This window comes from Ambystoma mexicanum, chromosome 2q (genome assembly GCF_040938575.1).
Source record: "Ambystoma mexicanum isolate Mex_15411 chromosome 2q, UKY_AmexF1_1, whole genome shotgun sequence".
Lineage (NCBI taxonomy): Eukaryota > Metazoa > Chordata > Amphibia > Caudata > Ambystomatidae > Ambystoma > Ambystoma mexicanum.
This window is the reverse complement of record NC_090924.1, coordinates 500,987,683-501,004,955: the sequence shown is the minus strand read 5'-3', so window position 1 is coordinate 501,004,955 and position 17,273 is coordinate 500,987,683. Positions and strand designations below refer to the sequence as shown.

Below are 17,273 nucleotides of genomic sequence, written 5' to 3'. Positions count from 1 at the left end.
AGCCAGAGGAGACATTTTGCCAAACTTCCTGAGTTAGTCTTATTATTTGGTTTAAGAGTTATTCTGCATCCCCATCCTTGTATGAAGTGTCAATGATTTAAAAGGGCCCATTCACAGGTTCACGTGGTAGCATTGTCGGATGGTTGAACGGAAGACTCATCGACCTGTAGACTCCAGAGCTTCGGACGATTGTACATCCTTCGCCATTTAGCCAAATAGATCACAGGGTTTCCTGTGGAGAGCGGACAAATAGAAAACTTGCAAGTAGAATCGAGACGGTGGGCAGGGTCCCTCTGACGAAATCCCTACCTGGTTTCCACAAGCGCTTTGTGGACGGAAGGTGAAAGTGGTCAATTGGAGGAGTAAGTCGATACCGAAGACTTTGAGCCGAACAAGCGAATGGGGAGTAGACTAATGAGAAATGGCAAACTGAGGGGATGGAATTGGGATAGTTTAGAAAGTAACTGGAAAGTAACAGAAAAAGTAACAGGGGTAACGGGAGATTTTATTTTTTATATAAAGAGAGGGATAGAAGGCAAGGCCTGAGAGTCCAAACCCAAGGGGTTTTAGAAGAGATTGTCTTACACTCCAGTCGGAGTAATTTAGGCTACGTGCAGGACAGGTCCACACATAAGACAATCTGAACTCTGTGATCAGGGTATTATTAGGGGCAATCACTAAGGTTTATGTTAAGAGTTGACTTGTCTGTCGGTTTATGTAGTTGTGGCGAAATTAAGGTGTCGAGGAGCGACAAACTGTTGTATGAGAATTGAGACTAGCTTAAAAAATTATACTATCTAGCTAGGGAAGCAATTGGCACAGATTCAAAGGTAGACAGAAAAAATTGGAGAGATAAAGCTTTTGAGCGGCGATTGTTACAGCACACTCATATTTGTTGTTTTTATAAAGGTATTTTGTAAACACTGGTAAGTATTGAAAGGCAATTGAGACTTGTCGCAATGGGAGACATTACTCCTCTGATGCATTTATATAAGACATTGCCAAAACACATGCCCTAGCGCAAACACTATAGTGCGGAATGGTTGAACATCAAGGCAGATAAGATGTTCATGCCATGGCCACAAGAGGAATCTCTGTCGAAAGCGGTATTGCAACACATGACCACATACATGCACGCTGCATACAAAGGAAAGAAGTTTGAAAAAAGGTTAGCTATTCTAGAGCTTTGGCAAATGTACCAAGAAGAGAGAGAGGATCTGCTACCTGAAGAGTGGATGCTTAATCAGTGTAAGGAGTTGTGCCTTCTGCTCTCCTTACCTCGCCGGAAGTAAACGGCGATAGTACGGAAGACGTATGATTGTATCCTTTAAAGAAACTGAAAGCGGCAACATGGTATAGCAATTCAAAATACGAACCGCACGCTTATAGCAGTGACTATAGTCCAGAAGAGAGTAAGAGAAAAGAGGAGATCTTTAAGATCTTACAGGAGAAAGGGGAGAAAAGCGAGCAATTGAATATATCGACAGAGAAAGAACGAGAGATTAAGAGATGGAAAGGGGAAAAGGATAACGCTGACGAGGTAACGCTTGTACAGAATGAATGGATGGGAGGACAGACATTGTTCAAGGTAGATGGGAAGAGCATCGAGTAAGTAAAGCAAAGAAGATAAGGACGAACAGGATAGAAAAGATAAGGAACAAGAAAAAAGATTAAAGGAAGAGGAGCATAAAAGAAAAAGCAGAGATCAGCGTTAAATGCCCTGCAGCTCTGCTTCAAGGCTACATTCGGGAGGGAGCCGGGCATTCTTCATGGCGCTGCCTACGTTGTGTGTTTCAACAAACTCTTGTTATCCTCGCGGCCCTGCGGCCTTGTCCTTTTACATGCAGAAAACTATTTTTTACAGTCGAGCAGTGTAAGCGGAAAATGTACTGCGAAGCAATAAGAACAGAAAGCAATGAGCAATGGTTAGAAAACAAAATGGCGATTCTTGTTACATCAAAATGGCCGTTCATTGGCAAACTCAAAAACCTATATTCTGTCATATCGCACATGAGACGGTTGGCCCACGGCCACCAAAATACGTTTGTGGTCACACAGTAGAGGTATCCATTTTTCTAGACTGACAGAGCAACCAAAGGATAGAACGCCAGATCCCATAGCATATCCAGAGTGTCCCAAAGGACGATCATATAGCGAGAGGGGAGAATCACTGCCATATGTGAGCAAGTTAAGATCGTCACCAGGGAGGAGGCAGTCAGGAATCATCGTCCCTACTATGGCTCGGCAGACAATGGAAGCCAATTGCAGGTCAGGGTTTATGCAGTTTCCCTTATTGGAAAAAGGAGGAGTGAGACCACAGTATATTCCATGGCCACAAATGGACAAGGATAATTTAAGGTATAAACTCCCCAGTTTAACAGCGGGTGCGGGAAAATGGATTTATGAGTTAAAGAAAATGACAGGAGGAAATTCCTTGGCAATAGGGGACATTAAGTGTCTCCTAGCAGTCATTCCTGGGGAAAGACCTGATGTTCTATGTAAGAGAGCAGGCTATTCGAGTGACAGCACAGAACACAGCGCATGAAGGAGCACCGTTTCATATTTTAAAGTAGATGTCTGGAGGGCTCTCAGGGTACAATATCCTGACACATCAGACATGGGTGCAATCATGACACATAAGATGAAAGAAGATGTAGATCCTCTTGCTTACATTCATGACATTCAAGAGCGTTGGACCCTTGAAATGAGGGAGCCGTGGGAAAAACTGATATTTTACCACTTTTTATGTCAGGGGTTGCCCGAGCAAATATGCAAGCAAATGAAAAAGCAAGTGGGAATGGAAGCAAAACCATGGGAAGAAATACAATTGACAATAGTGCATCACTTGTGGCAGTTGCAGGAAAAAAAAAAGAGAAAAGAGTTTAGGAAACTTGAGTAACCTTAACTAGTTCAGAAGAACTAGTCAAAGTATGCTATAGAAGGGGCGATATTGACAAGGGGAGAAGGGCTGGGAGTACAGCATGCTACGGGTACATTGCAGGCGAATAATCAGCGTCCGATGGACCAAGGAGGGAATGGGTCTGTACTACGAGGTAGAGGCATGGGGTAAAGAGGAAGGGGTGGATTCCAAAACAACCAAGGTGGGTTTCAGAATGCGCACAATGATAATCAGAATGCACAAGGAGGGTTCAACCAAGAGGGACTAGTTAAAAGGGCTCCTGTTCTATGTTGGACTTGTGGGATGACAGGGCACATTGCCTGCGTATGTGGGATCCAAGGGTATGTACAGAATGGTCATTTCTCAAGAGGGGGGACAGCTTATCGTGCAGCATATAGCTCACAAGCTAGAGAATGGTTTGCCCAGGATCAGACAATGTATCAGACACAGACGCCACAAATGCAAAAGGCACAGCAGCCACAACAATTACAGCAAGCACAGATGAATCTTACCTTAACAAGGGCTGATTCAGCTATTCACGTCCACTGTTCTTTAAGGAAAGATAAGCGTTTTTTGGCTACTCCATCCTTTGACACCAGGCCAGACAGCTATTTCAGGCCTTTCCTCAATCTTCAGCTGTTTTCTTACTGCGACACGCAGCCCTCTAATCCTTCTTTCTTCACAGGTCAGAGCTTACTAAATATGTGACACTGCTGCCCAGAATTCTATATAATGGTGGCACCTCCTGCAGTCTATTCATTTATAGCCAGCCTTTATGATTACTTAATCTACTTGCGTTACAGCATCAGTACAGTTATAAAACGGATTGCATTATCTGCAGTGCTCTTCACACATGCAATCTTAATTCCGCACATGAAAGTCTTCTCGATTCTTTACTTCGTCATCAGAGTCTATAAGGTCTAGGCATCTTCTTCGACCATCCTTCTCAGTGTGTCACTCTTATTTCTTGTTACGTCACAAGCCTCTTTTCTTCTCATCTTCACATTCCTTCAGGGACCTCCTCTGAGAGATTATCTCCTCTTCGAGGGCACATCACATAGGGTCTGCTCAACGGATATCCTGTCTCAAAGGCTCTTTGTGGAATAGGCACCATCACTGGCGTTGCGCATGTCCCAATTTCCGGCTTCCAACATAGAGGCAGAATGGGGGTGGGAATATCTGTAGAGGCATACATCTGCTCCTCTACACATCCCCTCTGGTGGATTCATCAACCACTCTTTTACCAGTCTCCACATCTTGGTATGTATTCTCTCTTAAAGAAGTAATTATTTGGTGCAAGGAAAGAACACCAGGAGTGCCAATTTTATTAATTCAAGATGGTAATTAAATGCTGCATAACAGGCCAAAATACGGTCTCCTGTCATGCGAGTTGAGAATGAAAATGGGAGAGGATGTGCAGACCTGAGCTACGATAAGAATGTGCCTATACTCCCTTTTATTCTCAAGAGCAGTGATACTTTGCAAGGCCAAGTTCAAAGACAATCTGAATGGCAGAAGGCATACACGATGAGAGATGTAGGACTAATTGGGTGGGGAGACACAGTCAAGTTCGCCCACTGGCACCTGGGGTACCAGCTTACGTGCTGCTAGCAAGCTGAATGATCCAGAAGAGCACGAGCGTGCCAACCAAAATGTAGAAGGCCATATAACAAAGGGCCTTATAGTTTGAGAGCCAATGGTGTACCGTGCATCTAGTAACTGATGAGGATGACTTGCACTAGGGGTGGGCATAATTGTCCACCTGACTGTAGAGACCCAATCACAACACGATCCATTAAAGAAAGTATACTTGGATGTTCCCCTTGAACCTATTACAATCCAACATAGGCCATGTGTGCTTGTGACTGTACAGGAGATAGTATGTCCTTGATCACGTCCCTGAAGATGGAACCCATCTGTGGTGATCTCATGTGTGCGAGGAACTTCTTGAAGAACCTGTCATCACAGGCCAGAGGGTTGCCTGATGGTATAGACACAGTGGTCGGGCCCTGAGGCTGATATGTCCTGGGCATGCCCTGTCTCGCTGCATAGGGGGAGTATATCTGCGCTGCAAAGTGGAAGGATAGGATGTGGACCAAGTGACAGGGGTTGACCAATCCAACTTGGAAGCTAGTTCATTTGCCTGGTCTCCGAAGGGAAAAGGCATTGGGTAAACAGCCATTTTGTCTGGCCCGGCGGGCATTTTGTTTTGCTCTGTGCCCACATGCCAGGGGCGAGGGACTTGTTGAGCTGGGACCGGCTTCCACGAGTACGCTGAGCGGTGGGGGTGGTTGTGGCCTTCCCTGAACCTCAAGTTGAGGCCTAGTAGGCGGAGTGCCCTCGGCTGTGGTGCCAGTAGTGCTGCATACAGGCACCCCCTCAGACATGGGTCCAGAGTTAGGGCGTAGCCCCTGTGGTGGGGACCAGGTAATAGAGCCTTGCGGCCCCTGTGCGGTAGTACCGGTAGGCCGGTGGCCTGGTGGCCGGTAGCTGGAGCAGCCTTGTGTTCTTGTTGTCTTAGGATTTAAGAGGTCCCTCCCGCTTGGGCGCTTCCTTGAGAAGGAGCCGCCTTTGCGGGGTGTGGAGGAGAACAGGGAACCTACATTGGGCCTAGTCTTCTGCTTCATGAATGTTTTGAGGTCCTCTGGAGGCAATCTTCCGTAGGGCTCCCACCACTTGGCCAGTCAATTCATTGTGCGCGGGCTCGAGGCGTTGCATGCGGTACAGCCGTCCTAGCCGTGGTCAGGGCCAAGGCACCGGAGGTAGAGGGTGTGGGGGTCGGATGTTAGGAAGGGACCCTCGCCGGCTGGACACCTGCAGAAACCCACTGTTGTCGACATGCGCCGGGGAGGAGCGTGGCACCTGAGGACAGAGCAGTACCTAATAATATAGAAGAAAAAAGAAGATACTTCTCCAGAGAAGAGCACATGGAATTAGTAGGCCAAAGGCCTAACCCAGGAGCGCTGGTCAAAGCGGTCTGTTCCTGTCGATGCTGAAAAGAGGACTGAGGAGTGGCGCCGGTGGGCTGAGTCAGGGGAGCATATGCGCCCAGGGCTGCACCCCCACGCGTCTCTAAATTTAAAGAGGAATATGATTTTTCTGGTGAAAAAGGTTCCATCTCCAGTCTCTAGCGAGGGCCACCCCTACAGTATGGTGGAAAGGGGACGTCGACGTAGGAGCAACAATCGTGGGCAGCAATCTGCTTGGAAAGGGGAACATGTGACCAAGTAATCACAAGCGTGGACGCCCCTGAGAGGGCAATGTCTCCAGGTGCTACAGAAACCAAGTTGAGTCCTGACAGAATCAGGGGGATGACTGCAAGGTGAGGACAGGTTTGAGGTTCCTGGCATCTCTCAGCCTAAGGTGGTATATCATGGCTAGGGACACCATGTGTGTCTCCATTGTTAAGAGTGTCAGCCATAAGAATTATAAGTCTGCTTTGACCACTTCGAGTCAGCCCCCTTCTCCTCTAGCTAGGGAATTGATGTGGTTCTTGTGCAGGCCAGGTTATTTGGCTCTAGACCGTTGGCTTGGCCATCGCCACCAGACCAGGTAGGATCCACTAAAAACCAATAAACGCCCACCTCATACCACCTGCAGCAAAACATGTATGTTAGCCAACCTGCATCAAAATAGATAGCATGAGGTTAATAGATGTGCTACAACATTGAGTTCTTACTTTTTATCCCCTTGATCAAACAATAGCCAAATGATGTTTTGCCCCAAAGGGCAATTCTATTTTGGGAACCTTAAAAATAGACATGTTAGCATTCTATATCGACTATAATTCACACTTATATTTTCATCTGCACAGCTTCAATGAGTGAAGATGTGCTTCATCTACCCACCCTCCCTCAAGTAAATCACAAAAAGTACCCCCTGAGCTGACAGAGCGACATCCCATTCCAATGCCACAATGTGGTCTGTGGTTGCTCATGAAACGCGAGCTAGAAGTTAGCCTGTTGGGAACTTTACCCCATGTTTGGCCTATGGCATGCCACCTTACACATTTTACCCACCATTGAGTGGGTTCATTTGTCTAACAGAAATAGTTGTGAAAGGGTAATGGAGATGAACAGGTCAGGGAAGCCCAGGGGTGGAGTGGTGGAGGTGAGAGCAATTCCAGTCGGTAGGTCACCAGAGTGTCTGAATGCATGCAGGGCTAATTGTACCACTGTGCAGGGACCTGCACCTAGAAATCTCTGTCCTGACCAGGGACTCCCTTTTTGCAATTTCAGAACATTCCAAGAAGCCATTCGGATCAGGCTGCTCGAGTATTCATACTAGACCTAAGACCTACAGCAACCTTGAGGGTCTGAAGAAAGAAAGAAAAACAACATCTCACAGAATTCACCTGGGTGCAACTGCTTTACACCGTCCAGGACTACTTTTGTTTTAACAAACTTTTTTCTGTGTAAAGCCTTCCAAAGGAGCATCACAACCACCCTGTGCAGTCCAGAGAGTTAGACTGGAACTAGCAGAATCAGAACACAAGGAGAGGGGAAAGAGAGGGAGAGAGGGGGGAAAAGAGAGAGGGGGAGAGAGAGAGAGGGGGAGAGAGAGAGAGAGAGAGAGATAGAGAGAGAGAGAGAGAGAGAGAGAGAGAGAGAGAGATAGAGAGAGAGAGAGAGAGAGAGAGAGAGAGAGAGAGAGGGAGAGAGAGAGAGAGAGGGAGAGAGAGAGAGAGGGAGAGAGAGAGAGAGAGAGAGAGGGAGAGAGAGGGAGAGAGAGGGAGAGAGAGAGTGATGGAGAGAGAGAGAGAGAGGGGGAGAGAGAGAGCAAGAGAGAGAGAGTGAGAGAGAGAGAGGAGAGATGGGGGAGAGAGAGCGAGAGAGAGTAAGAGAGTAAGAGAGAGAGGAGAGATGGGGGAGCAAGAGAGCGAGAGAGCGAGAGAGCGCGAGAGAGAGAGAGCGAGAGAGACTATGATCCTTTTATCCAACCTACTTACCACATTGACTTCAATTGGGTTTGAAGGAAAGGGCACGCCTTTCAGGGTTAGAGAGGACAGATATGAGTAAGCTGACCATAATCCCCAATGGGAGACCAGGGGAAGAAATACATATGGAGATCAGGGCTATATAAATCAGGCATAGCCAGTGCGTGTTAAGGTGTTCGGGTGAGGTTGGTGGAGGGGCAACTTGCCACAAAGTGTTTGTGCAGATGGACTTTGCACACACTTGTTCTCCTGCTGAGGTTCGAACAGGTAAGGTCTGTTCCTGGCAGGGGCCAGCCTTCCCCCTCATTATAAAAAAAAAGTGGTTGATTTTCTCCCCTGTTAGGCAAAGTTTGTATGCAGTACCCTCTGGGACCACTACACACAACTAGGACTACAGTTGTAAGCAAAACCAACCTTTGGTGTAAGTCTGTACCAAACAGTTTTTGGTAGCGAGCTGAGCAGCCAGGCTTATCTCAAGAGGGAATGTGAGCTTGTAAGGGTGTTACACAAAAGGTCTACACTAGCTAATATTCAGACACTTCTACTCAAGGTTTCTTGGTGAAAACAATTATTAATTTATAACACAATCATTTAAAAAGCATTCACTAAATGAGGCAAACAATATCACACAAAACTTATACTACAATACTGATTACTAAGCAGTTGAGCTCCTTGAAGTCGGATCAAAATAGCATTGAAGTAGGAGCAAAAAGGCATAATTTGATAAAACTAATATTACAGTTACTTTTAAACAGTGCAAATAGTTTTAGTTCACCAGAGGACTTGATTCAATGCAATATGTAGGCCAAAGTCAATGGGCTAGTGCCTTGTATAAGTAAAAACCGTTCTGGTATTTAAAACGGAAAAGTCTTTGCCACGGTTCTCAGAAGTAGTTCACGGAAGAAAGGTTTGTATGTCGGGTCACAAGCTGACTAGGCCTGCAAGTTGCCAAAGTTCCACAAACTTTCGCGGTGAGAGGTAAGTTTTCTCGGTCGGGTTGTCACAGTACAGAATATTGAAGAATATTGAAGAAAAAGATGCTGCTGGAGACTTCTGCAGGAACTGCCAGGAACAGATCTCGCTGTTCCTGAGCCTCAGTCATGGGGACAAGAGGGAGGATGTCGGGGGACTCCGATCACAAAGCTGGCAAATTGTCAAATCTTCGATTTGTTGCTGTTCTTCAAGAACACAAGCTGGTGTCCCTCTCACTGGTCAATCCTAACCAGCGCTGAGAAAGGTATCCAGGTGGTTTACGAGCTGATTGGTCCCACCAACTCAAAGGAAGAAGTCGTCCTGGAAGGGGCTTCTCTGTCGAGGTAAACTTGGCGATTCGGACCTGCAACAGGGCTCCACCGGGCAAACCAACGGTCCAGTAGTTGCAGCAGCTGTCCTCTTCCAGCTCGTCTTCGGTTCTTTCGTTCCAGTGGTCGCCATTCAGTCCAAGAGACTCGCCTTTTAAACAGTTTTCTCCCATTCATTCCAGCCTAGCTGCCACTCACCTTGCAGGGTGGCTGTCCTTGCCGGACAGTCAGACAGCCAATCACGCCACAGTGCATTTGGGTCTCCTAGGAGACTAAGCACAGGCAGTTTCAGGCACCTCCCTCACTTCCTGCCCATCACAGACACTCAGGCGCCAGAGGCGGTCTTCAGTCCTAAGCCCGCCAGACATAGAAACAAAGGGACCAAACCTAGTTTGGTGCGCAGGTACAAACTCTAGAAGGACCTTTCCAAAAAGAAAAGGCGAAAAAGAAGACGGGACCTGTTTAAACAAAGGGGGCTCAGGTGCCATCTTGAAAAACATGGCTCCTGTGATTTTTAGCTACCGGTGTTCGCGTTCGGGAAAAAATCATGGTAGTTCGTTGTAAAACCACTGCCACCAGCCATTTCGGTAGGAAAGGTAGCATTTGACTGCTACATGAGTTTCTAGACACAGGGGATACTAAGTAACCCCTCCAGCACTCTATTGTAAGATAGTGTGTGCTTGGTCTAGAAATTTTAAAAAGACTAGTAAAGTCAATTTAACATTTCATTCTCTGGGAAACAGTAGTTTATCCCAAAGAAGGTATTTGAACCTTGCGACAGCCTAAAAAGGCTTCCCTGTGTTACTGCACTGAGGGTGCTGTGTAACACACATGAACAGATAATGCCTATGCAGTGGTCTAAAACTCCATAACCAAAGAACACAAGAGTAAAACACACAGAATTAAAAGTTCAAAGTCCCAAAGTTTAGCAAAAGAGCTGAAGGGCTCTAATGTGGGAGGAATTGGCACATTTATGAGAATTCTCCCCAACATCCCCCTACCACAGGTCTCACATAGAGAGAACACTCCAGTGAATAAAACATCTTGCGCTTTGCAGAAAATACAGAAATCCAGTTGGAATGGCAGAACGACGAAGCCAGAAATACCAAAGAGGTGGAACGTGAAAACCAAGGGGCATGGAAGCGGGAACGGACTGAAGAGGGAACAGGCTGCCCAACTTATACAGGCCGGATTTTGTTCATCTCACCAGTCCACTCCACTGTGTTCTCTATGCCAAGCCGATTTGTACGCAGAGTTGCTCCGTTATTTACAAGGGACAACCCGAGGCCATGTGCCCCCCAAAAAGGTGTTTCCTGGTTGCTACTCAGCCTCTTGTCCTGACCTCCTCCAACAGTTCTCACCCTTGTTTTTCTTCTCTGCCCTTCCCTGGGAACCAGAGCAAGTCCACTGTTTTGGTGACCAATGAGTGTCTAGCCCATGACTCAATTGTTCCAACTTTCCAAGTGCCTCTCTAATCAAGGTACAGTCCACTGTGTGGCAAGCAAGGAGGAGGACTCTGACTAGAAGGCATGTTGTCAAAGGGTTTTATTGAACATAAAAGAAAATGCCTTTGTAGCCCCATTTCTAAAAGTAGAGTTCCCTTCCTAACAAACTATACTAAGGTGCTTGTCAATAGTCAAAATAAAAATATAGTTCTCTGTTCAAACCTATCATCTAAACTGGCCTTTCTGCTTAGAAATGTGTGTGCGTCCCTGCCGGGTCAGTGGGGTCTCTCTTCCTATCCACGCCACAGCCAGCTGTGCTGTGCAGTGCAGCTCCGACACTCAATGACTTGATCACATTGGAGGCTCGCTTCTACTTCGTGTTCTTTCTCCTCCATTCATGTGTGATTGTGTCTTTATTCTCGCTCCATCACCAAAAAGGGATGCGTTAACTGTCAAGCCCATGGAGAAACTAGCATTGTCTCGAGCCAAACAACCAAAGGCACTTTCAATATTATTTTGATTCCCGCATCCCTACAAGGGACAAAACCCTCTCATTGAGGGAATGTTTTGCTGAGCGCGCTCACCTTCCTAGCCACGAAGAGGGAAAAAGGGATCAAGCCTTTGGAATCATCACACCCGTTAGGTAAGCAGACTAACATTAAGCACTACACATTTAACAGTGCACGTTAAACAAGAACACTGCTATTTATGATGCAAGGGGTTTTTCTGTTTTCGTTTTTTGCTTCTCTTACAGAAATTGGCAAAGCCTGCAACCCTTTGAGGGCTCTGCTTGGACCAGGCATTACAATTGCTTTGGCGGGCATAAAGAGTAGGGTACCCCGGCCGCACATCCAGCTAAAAACAACTCAAATAGTGGCGAAAATGGAAGGATTATGAAAAACAGTTTGGTGCTTTTATGTGAAATGTAATTTCACAATGTTACTACATACAGGAAAGAACTGAAGGAAAACGTAAACCACATTAGTGATAGGGAAACCCCAAATCCATACCTATTGGTATATAGCTGATTTGACAGGAACTTTATATAAAAGTAATAGGTTGCGATTCAATTAAAAATGTGCATCCAAAAACAGAAGATACTCTCTAGTTAATTAAACTTGGTTAGAGAAGGACAAACGTGCATTTGTCCCTCACTTAATGATAGAGTGAGCTATCCTTCCTTACAAGCGCTCGATGGTGTGCCGCCTATCCAAAAGTACCTATCGAAATACTGTCTTTGGGTCAGCAAAGAAAAGCATACCAACATTAAAGAAAAAGTTCTTAAACAAGTCACTAATGTAGAAATGAGAATGGGGCAGGGTTATGCAGTCCCAAGCCATTCCTGCATGTTCACTTATCTTCTTAATCAGTGTTTCGAGCATTCATCAGTACATAGCTCGACCTTTGTCCCACTCCACAGGTGAGGACAGATGTAATGTGCAGTGCCCCATCTTGTGTAATGAGTTCCTCAGAAAGAGGATATGCTTTGGCTAAGACCCCTTTACTGCCGTGGTTCCAGAGTTTGGCGCAGTCTAGGTTACTGTGTGGCTTTGTGTGCATGTGTCTGAGACCATGGACCTGTGCGCCTCTGCTGTCGTTCCCTGAACTCCAAATTCGGTGCAAGCCTGGAAACATAACTGCCGCCATTCCGCTGATGGGGATCGATCACATATGAGGAATGGCTCCTAAAAAACGAGCGCGTCTGAATTGGTAGACACTTAAAATGCCCGTGCTACTTAACTGTTCAGTTTATCCTTGGTCTGTAGCGCTTTTTATGGTTTTTCACATAAATGCTTCTAGCATCATGTACGAATCTGCACAAAAGATTAACCTGTCAGCAAGAGGGAAGGAGGTTTTTTTCCATTTAAAAAAAATGCACAGCTGCAAGAAATTCCCAATAATCTAACGCTGCCTCCTTTCAGGCGTCGAGTAAAGGTTTCCATAAACCAAATGTACTTGGGTATGTATGTATTCATGCCCCGCCATTTTCATATTTAGCAGATCCTATAGCAGGTGTAGACTTATTATGCAGAGGCTTATGCCAAAAGTAAACTCGTTTTATTGATCCAACTTTCTCTTGGACAGCAGTAGATACCAATTTCAAAGTGTTCCCAGGTAATGTACTTAATTGATTAAATGTGTCCTGCTGTCTGTGACTAATTGTATATGCAGTCATATCGAACACAAATTAATTTTCTGCGGGTAAGTAGGAAAAGTTCTCAACCAAGCCGCTTCAATGCCAATATCGGGGTGACATCTTGGGACTAAATTAGTAGCTGCGCCTCTTCTGCGACTGCAAAAGATCCAATTAATTTGTGATAGGACAAAGCATCTACTATTTCACAGGGCCTCCCCTTTCCCCGAAACACACAAACATACCCTTCACACTGCGCACACGTCACACTGCACAAAGGCATTTAATGGCAGAGGAAAATATGCGGAGGGGAGTGCCAGATGGGTTTGTGCATGACGAAAGGTACTATGATGATAATGTCCACTGACGCGTAGCAGCTGCTAATGGCCAACCATGACTCCAGCGACGAGTGTTATTGCATCACTGTGGGTGTCGTACAGCCCAGCCCTGCATCCATTAGCACACGCTAAAGATGGAAACTCAAGGAACTTCCTGTTCGTGCAAGGATCACTTCATGGCAGTCCAAATAAAAATGGCCACCATGAAAAGGGTGGTCTCTTTCCATGGCCACCGTATGGGCTTACAGAAGGCAGGAGAGTGGAGAAGTGGTAGGAGCTTTTGGTATTAAGGGGCAAGCAATTGTGCAGAGGTCGAGGAAGATGAGGTGGTCAGTAATGGGATAGAATGCAGGTGGTCGTCCAGGAATGGTATGTGGCTGTTGCACCAGCAAATAAAGCCCATGTTCCAAGCAGCCCAACTGCCCGGAAAAACAGCAGCTCGGGGCGTTAATGGCCAGATATGCACGATTAGAGCTAATGGGCCCAGGTAATGCTGCTATCAAAAAATGTCAATGAACACACTTGTCCAATGTGCTCAGTGTTGGCCTTGTCAACAATGATAAACAACCATAAAAAAATTATTGGTCAACTGAGGCGGATGCAAAAAAAGAAGCACCCTGTTGCTAGATCATGACCACTATTTTGCATCCTGCAACAAAAATGCATTCTGACTTTCAAGGGTAACAAGGTGACTATTGTATTGAAAGGGCCATGGCACTGTATGCAAAAGACAACCAACCCTACAGAAAAAAGCATTAAACAAATGATCCACTCAAGACCAAGAGGTCCATCACCTACCTGTGAGCTCCTGTGACGATGCCATAGATCCCAACCCTTCCAGCTTCTCAGGCAAGGGGTGGCCTCCCTCCAGGGCCTTGACGAGCTGCCGCAGCTTCTCACATTCTTCTTGTAACAGCTTGTACTCCATTAGGCGACGCTGCTGAGCACTGCTTGCAGGGTTCATGGATAGGTGCAACACCTTATATTGGCTTGTGTCATAGTTGCCCTATTAGAACAATGAGACCGTTGCATTACTGAGGGCAGGTGTGCCATCCACATCTTGTCATCAGCAGTAAACATCAGAAAATTAGATTTGGCATGCAGACCTTTCCATCTAGAACCCTTCAAAGAAGATTAAGTTGGATTATACTGAGCGTATCCTTCTTAACTGTTCCACCTAAACCATTGCCTACCATCTCTGGTTGATCTGTGTCAATTCTACTTTCAGCATAGACTAATAACAGAAAAGGGGTAAAAACAGTCGGGGAACGCCAAGCTGTTTTAAAGAATGATAAACTCGTGACATTAAACTCCACTTAAACTCCACTGTGTAAAATATTAAAAGGAGTGGAAGAAACGAGGCAATAACTATGCACTTCTACTTGTTAAGCCCATCCCTTTGCCCAGAATGAATCTGTTAGTTATGACTCCTCTTGCCTCGTGTTCTGGTGTAGAATGAAACAAAGATGATGTGGGCTGAGAAGACTGACTAGGGGAGCAGATCGCGTCAGAAGATTTGCAGATATAAATTCAAGTGTAAAATACCTTGATTATAAATAATGGTTCTTGGTCCTAAATTATGGTCATTTAGACAACTGTTTCAAAAATCAAATTTGTATTTTGTTTCAATGTTTTTTCAGCTTAAATTATACATAATACCATTATTTCACATTTGATATGGACTTGAACTTACTAGTAGAAATTATAAGTTACTCACCGTAGTGACTTACGTACTCATAGTCCATAGTCCCCTTTCCTCCATACTGCATGGACGTCCCTCGTGAGGGACGGGAGACGGAACCTTTTTCACAAGAAAAATCTATCCCTTTAAATCTAGATGCATGCTGAGGCGCGGCCCTGGGAGCATGCGCTGCTTTGACTCCGCCCTCCGGCGCCACACCTCAGTCCCCAAAGACGCATCAACAGGTTTACCATTGGCTAATGACACTAGAATATTAGTGGGGAGGATGGTGGGACATATGGAGGAAAGGGGACTATGGACTAAGAGTACGTTAGTCACTACGGTGAGTAACTTATAATTACTCTTCTATCCCATCCAATCCCACCCCCTTTTCTCCATACTGCATGGGCGATTACAACTGAATGTAGCCCCCAAGGTGGAGAGGAGACCCTCCTTAAGCAAACAGGTTCTGGAGAACCACCTGTCCGGACGTTGCATCTGATCTGGAGCCGGCGTCCAAACAGTAATATTTGCAGAAAGCCGAGGGAGTGGCCCATGCGGCTGCCCTACTTATGACCTGCCAGGGGACATGGCACTGAAAAACGATGGCCATTGCCTTGGCACTGACCGCGTGGGCTTGCATGTTCGCCGGAAGGGGTCTATGCAGGCCCTCGTACACTTCCTTGATGGCCGAGACCATCCAGCAGGAGATGGAGGCCTGATAGAACGGCCTGGAGCCCCCAAAGTTAATGAATAGAGCATCTGACTTGCGGAAGCCCTTGGTCCTGTCCAGGTAGAATTTCAGGGCATGCCTGACATCCAGGTAGTGCAGGACTCTGAGGCTCGTCCTTCGGGTCCGCAAAGAATGTAGGAAGGATGATCTCGTTTAAGTGAAAGGCTGATGGCACTTTAGGTAGAAATGCCGGATGGGTCCGCAGGACCACCTTATCCTTGTGGAAGGTGGTGTACGGCTCTGAGGCAACTAGAGCCTGGATCTCGCTGACCCTGTGTGCCAATGTGAGGCCGACTAGCAGGGCTGTCTTGATAGTGACCAGTCTGATGTCCGCCATCACCATAGGCTCAACTGGCTTGTGCGCGAGGGCGCCCAGGACTAGGTTTAAATCCCACACGGGGTGTGGTTTCCTGATGGGCGGGTAGAGTCTAGCGAGCCCAGCCAAATGTCTCTTGATTATGGGGTTGGAGGAGGAGAAGACCCCTTCCTCCGAATTCCTGTAGGCCCCAATGGCTGAGAGGTATGTGCAGCAGGTGGCCACCTGCATGCCAGAGTTGGCGAGGTGCGCTGAGAATGGCAGCAAATAGTCCAGTGAACAAGCCAGCGGGCCAATATCCTTGGAGTGTGCCCAGTGGCAGAACCTGGTCCATTTACTCTTATACTGGGCTCTGGTAGCCTTGCTCCTGGCCCCTTGTATGATTTCCAGGTTGGCTTGCGATAGGTTGAGATGGCTGAGCATCACCTGCTCAGGAACCACGCTGTGAGGGCCAGCTTCTGGGGGGCGGGGTGGACGACCCTGTCCTCCTGCTGTGTCAGAAGATGTGCTGGGCCCATAGGGAGGTGGATTGGAGGGACCACTGAGAGGCTGAGGAGCTCCGAGAACCATGGCCTGGCTGGCCACCACAGAGCTATCAGAATGAGGTTGAGTTGGTGAGACTCCTTGAAGTTGCAAAGTACTCTGTGAATCAGTGGAGTGGGTGGGAAGGCGTAACCTGACATGCCACTCCACTGGATCCACAAGGCATCACCCAGGGAGCCTAGACCCTGACCCTGCCCCTGCCAGGAGGCGAACTTGGTGGCAAATAGATCCACCTGGGGGAGGCCCCAACTGTGGAAGTTCTCCTGTACAACGAGGTCGTTGAGCTGCCACTTGTAGTTGTCCGCTCCCAACCTGCTGAGCCTGTCCGCTTCCAGGTTGGATTCCCCGGAAGGTGCACTGCCGTGAGATAAATGTCGTTCTCCAAGGCCCATTCCCACATGTTGATCGCCAGTCTGCACAGGGAAGGGGACCTGGTTCCCCCCTGCTTGTTCATATAGTACATACTGGTCGAGTTGTCCGTCTGGATGGAACAAGTTACTTACCTGTAACTGTTGTTCTCCAGCATGGGTCTGGCATGGATTCACATGCTCATGAATATTCCCCGTCGTCAGGCTGGGAATCCTCGGTAAAGAAAAAATCAGTATCAGTTTCGTTTCTGATCTGTCTTTCGTAGTGGTAACCAATCACTGATCTCTGTGTCATACTGACCACAGCCAATGACTGCCATCTCCCTAAGCCCCGCCTCTGGCAGCCATCTTCAGATTTGGTAGCATGTGAAGTGGCAGTATGACCAAGTGAAGAGCCGCAGAGGGGTAGGCGGGAGGGTTCGCATGTGAATCCATGCCAGACCCATGCTGGAGAACAACAGTTACAGGTAAGTAACTTGTTCCTTCTCCAGCATGGGGTCTGGCATGGATTCACATGCTCATGAATATAAGAATACATAGCAGTACACACATGCACAACCACGGGAGGTGGCAAAGGCT

The 17,273-nt window shown here is 46.9% G+C and overlaps 1 protein-coding gene across 3 annotated transcripts in view; it reads right to left on the bottom strand.

The window, feature by feature from the left end:
* The window catches only part of MAD1L1 (mitotic arrest deficient 1 like 1), a 3,106,940-nt gene that overhangs the window by 873,600 nt on the left and 2,216,067 nt on the right, over positions 1-17,273 (bottom strand). For all 3 annotated transcript variants that reach the window (XM_069647622.1, XM_069647623.1, XM_069647624.1), the window contains one exon: positions 13,852-14,059. In XM_069647622.1, the coding sequence (XP_069503723.1) occupies positions 13,852-14,059 (208 nt within the window). The remainder of the gene's footprint in view (positions 1-13,851; positions 14,060-17,273) is intronic.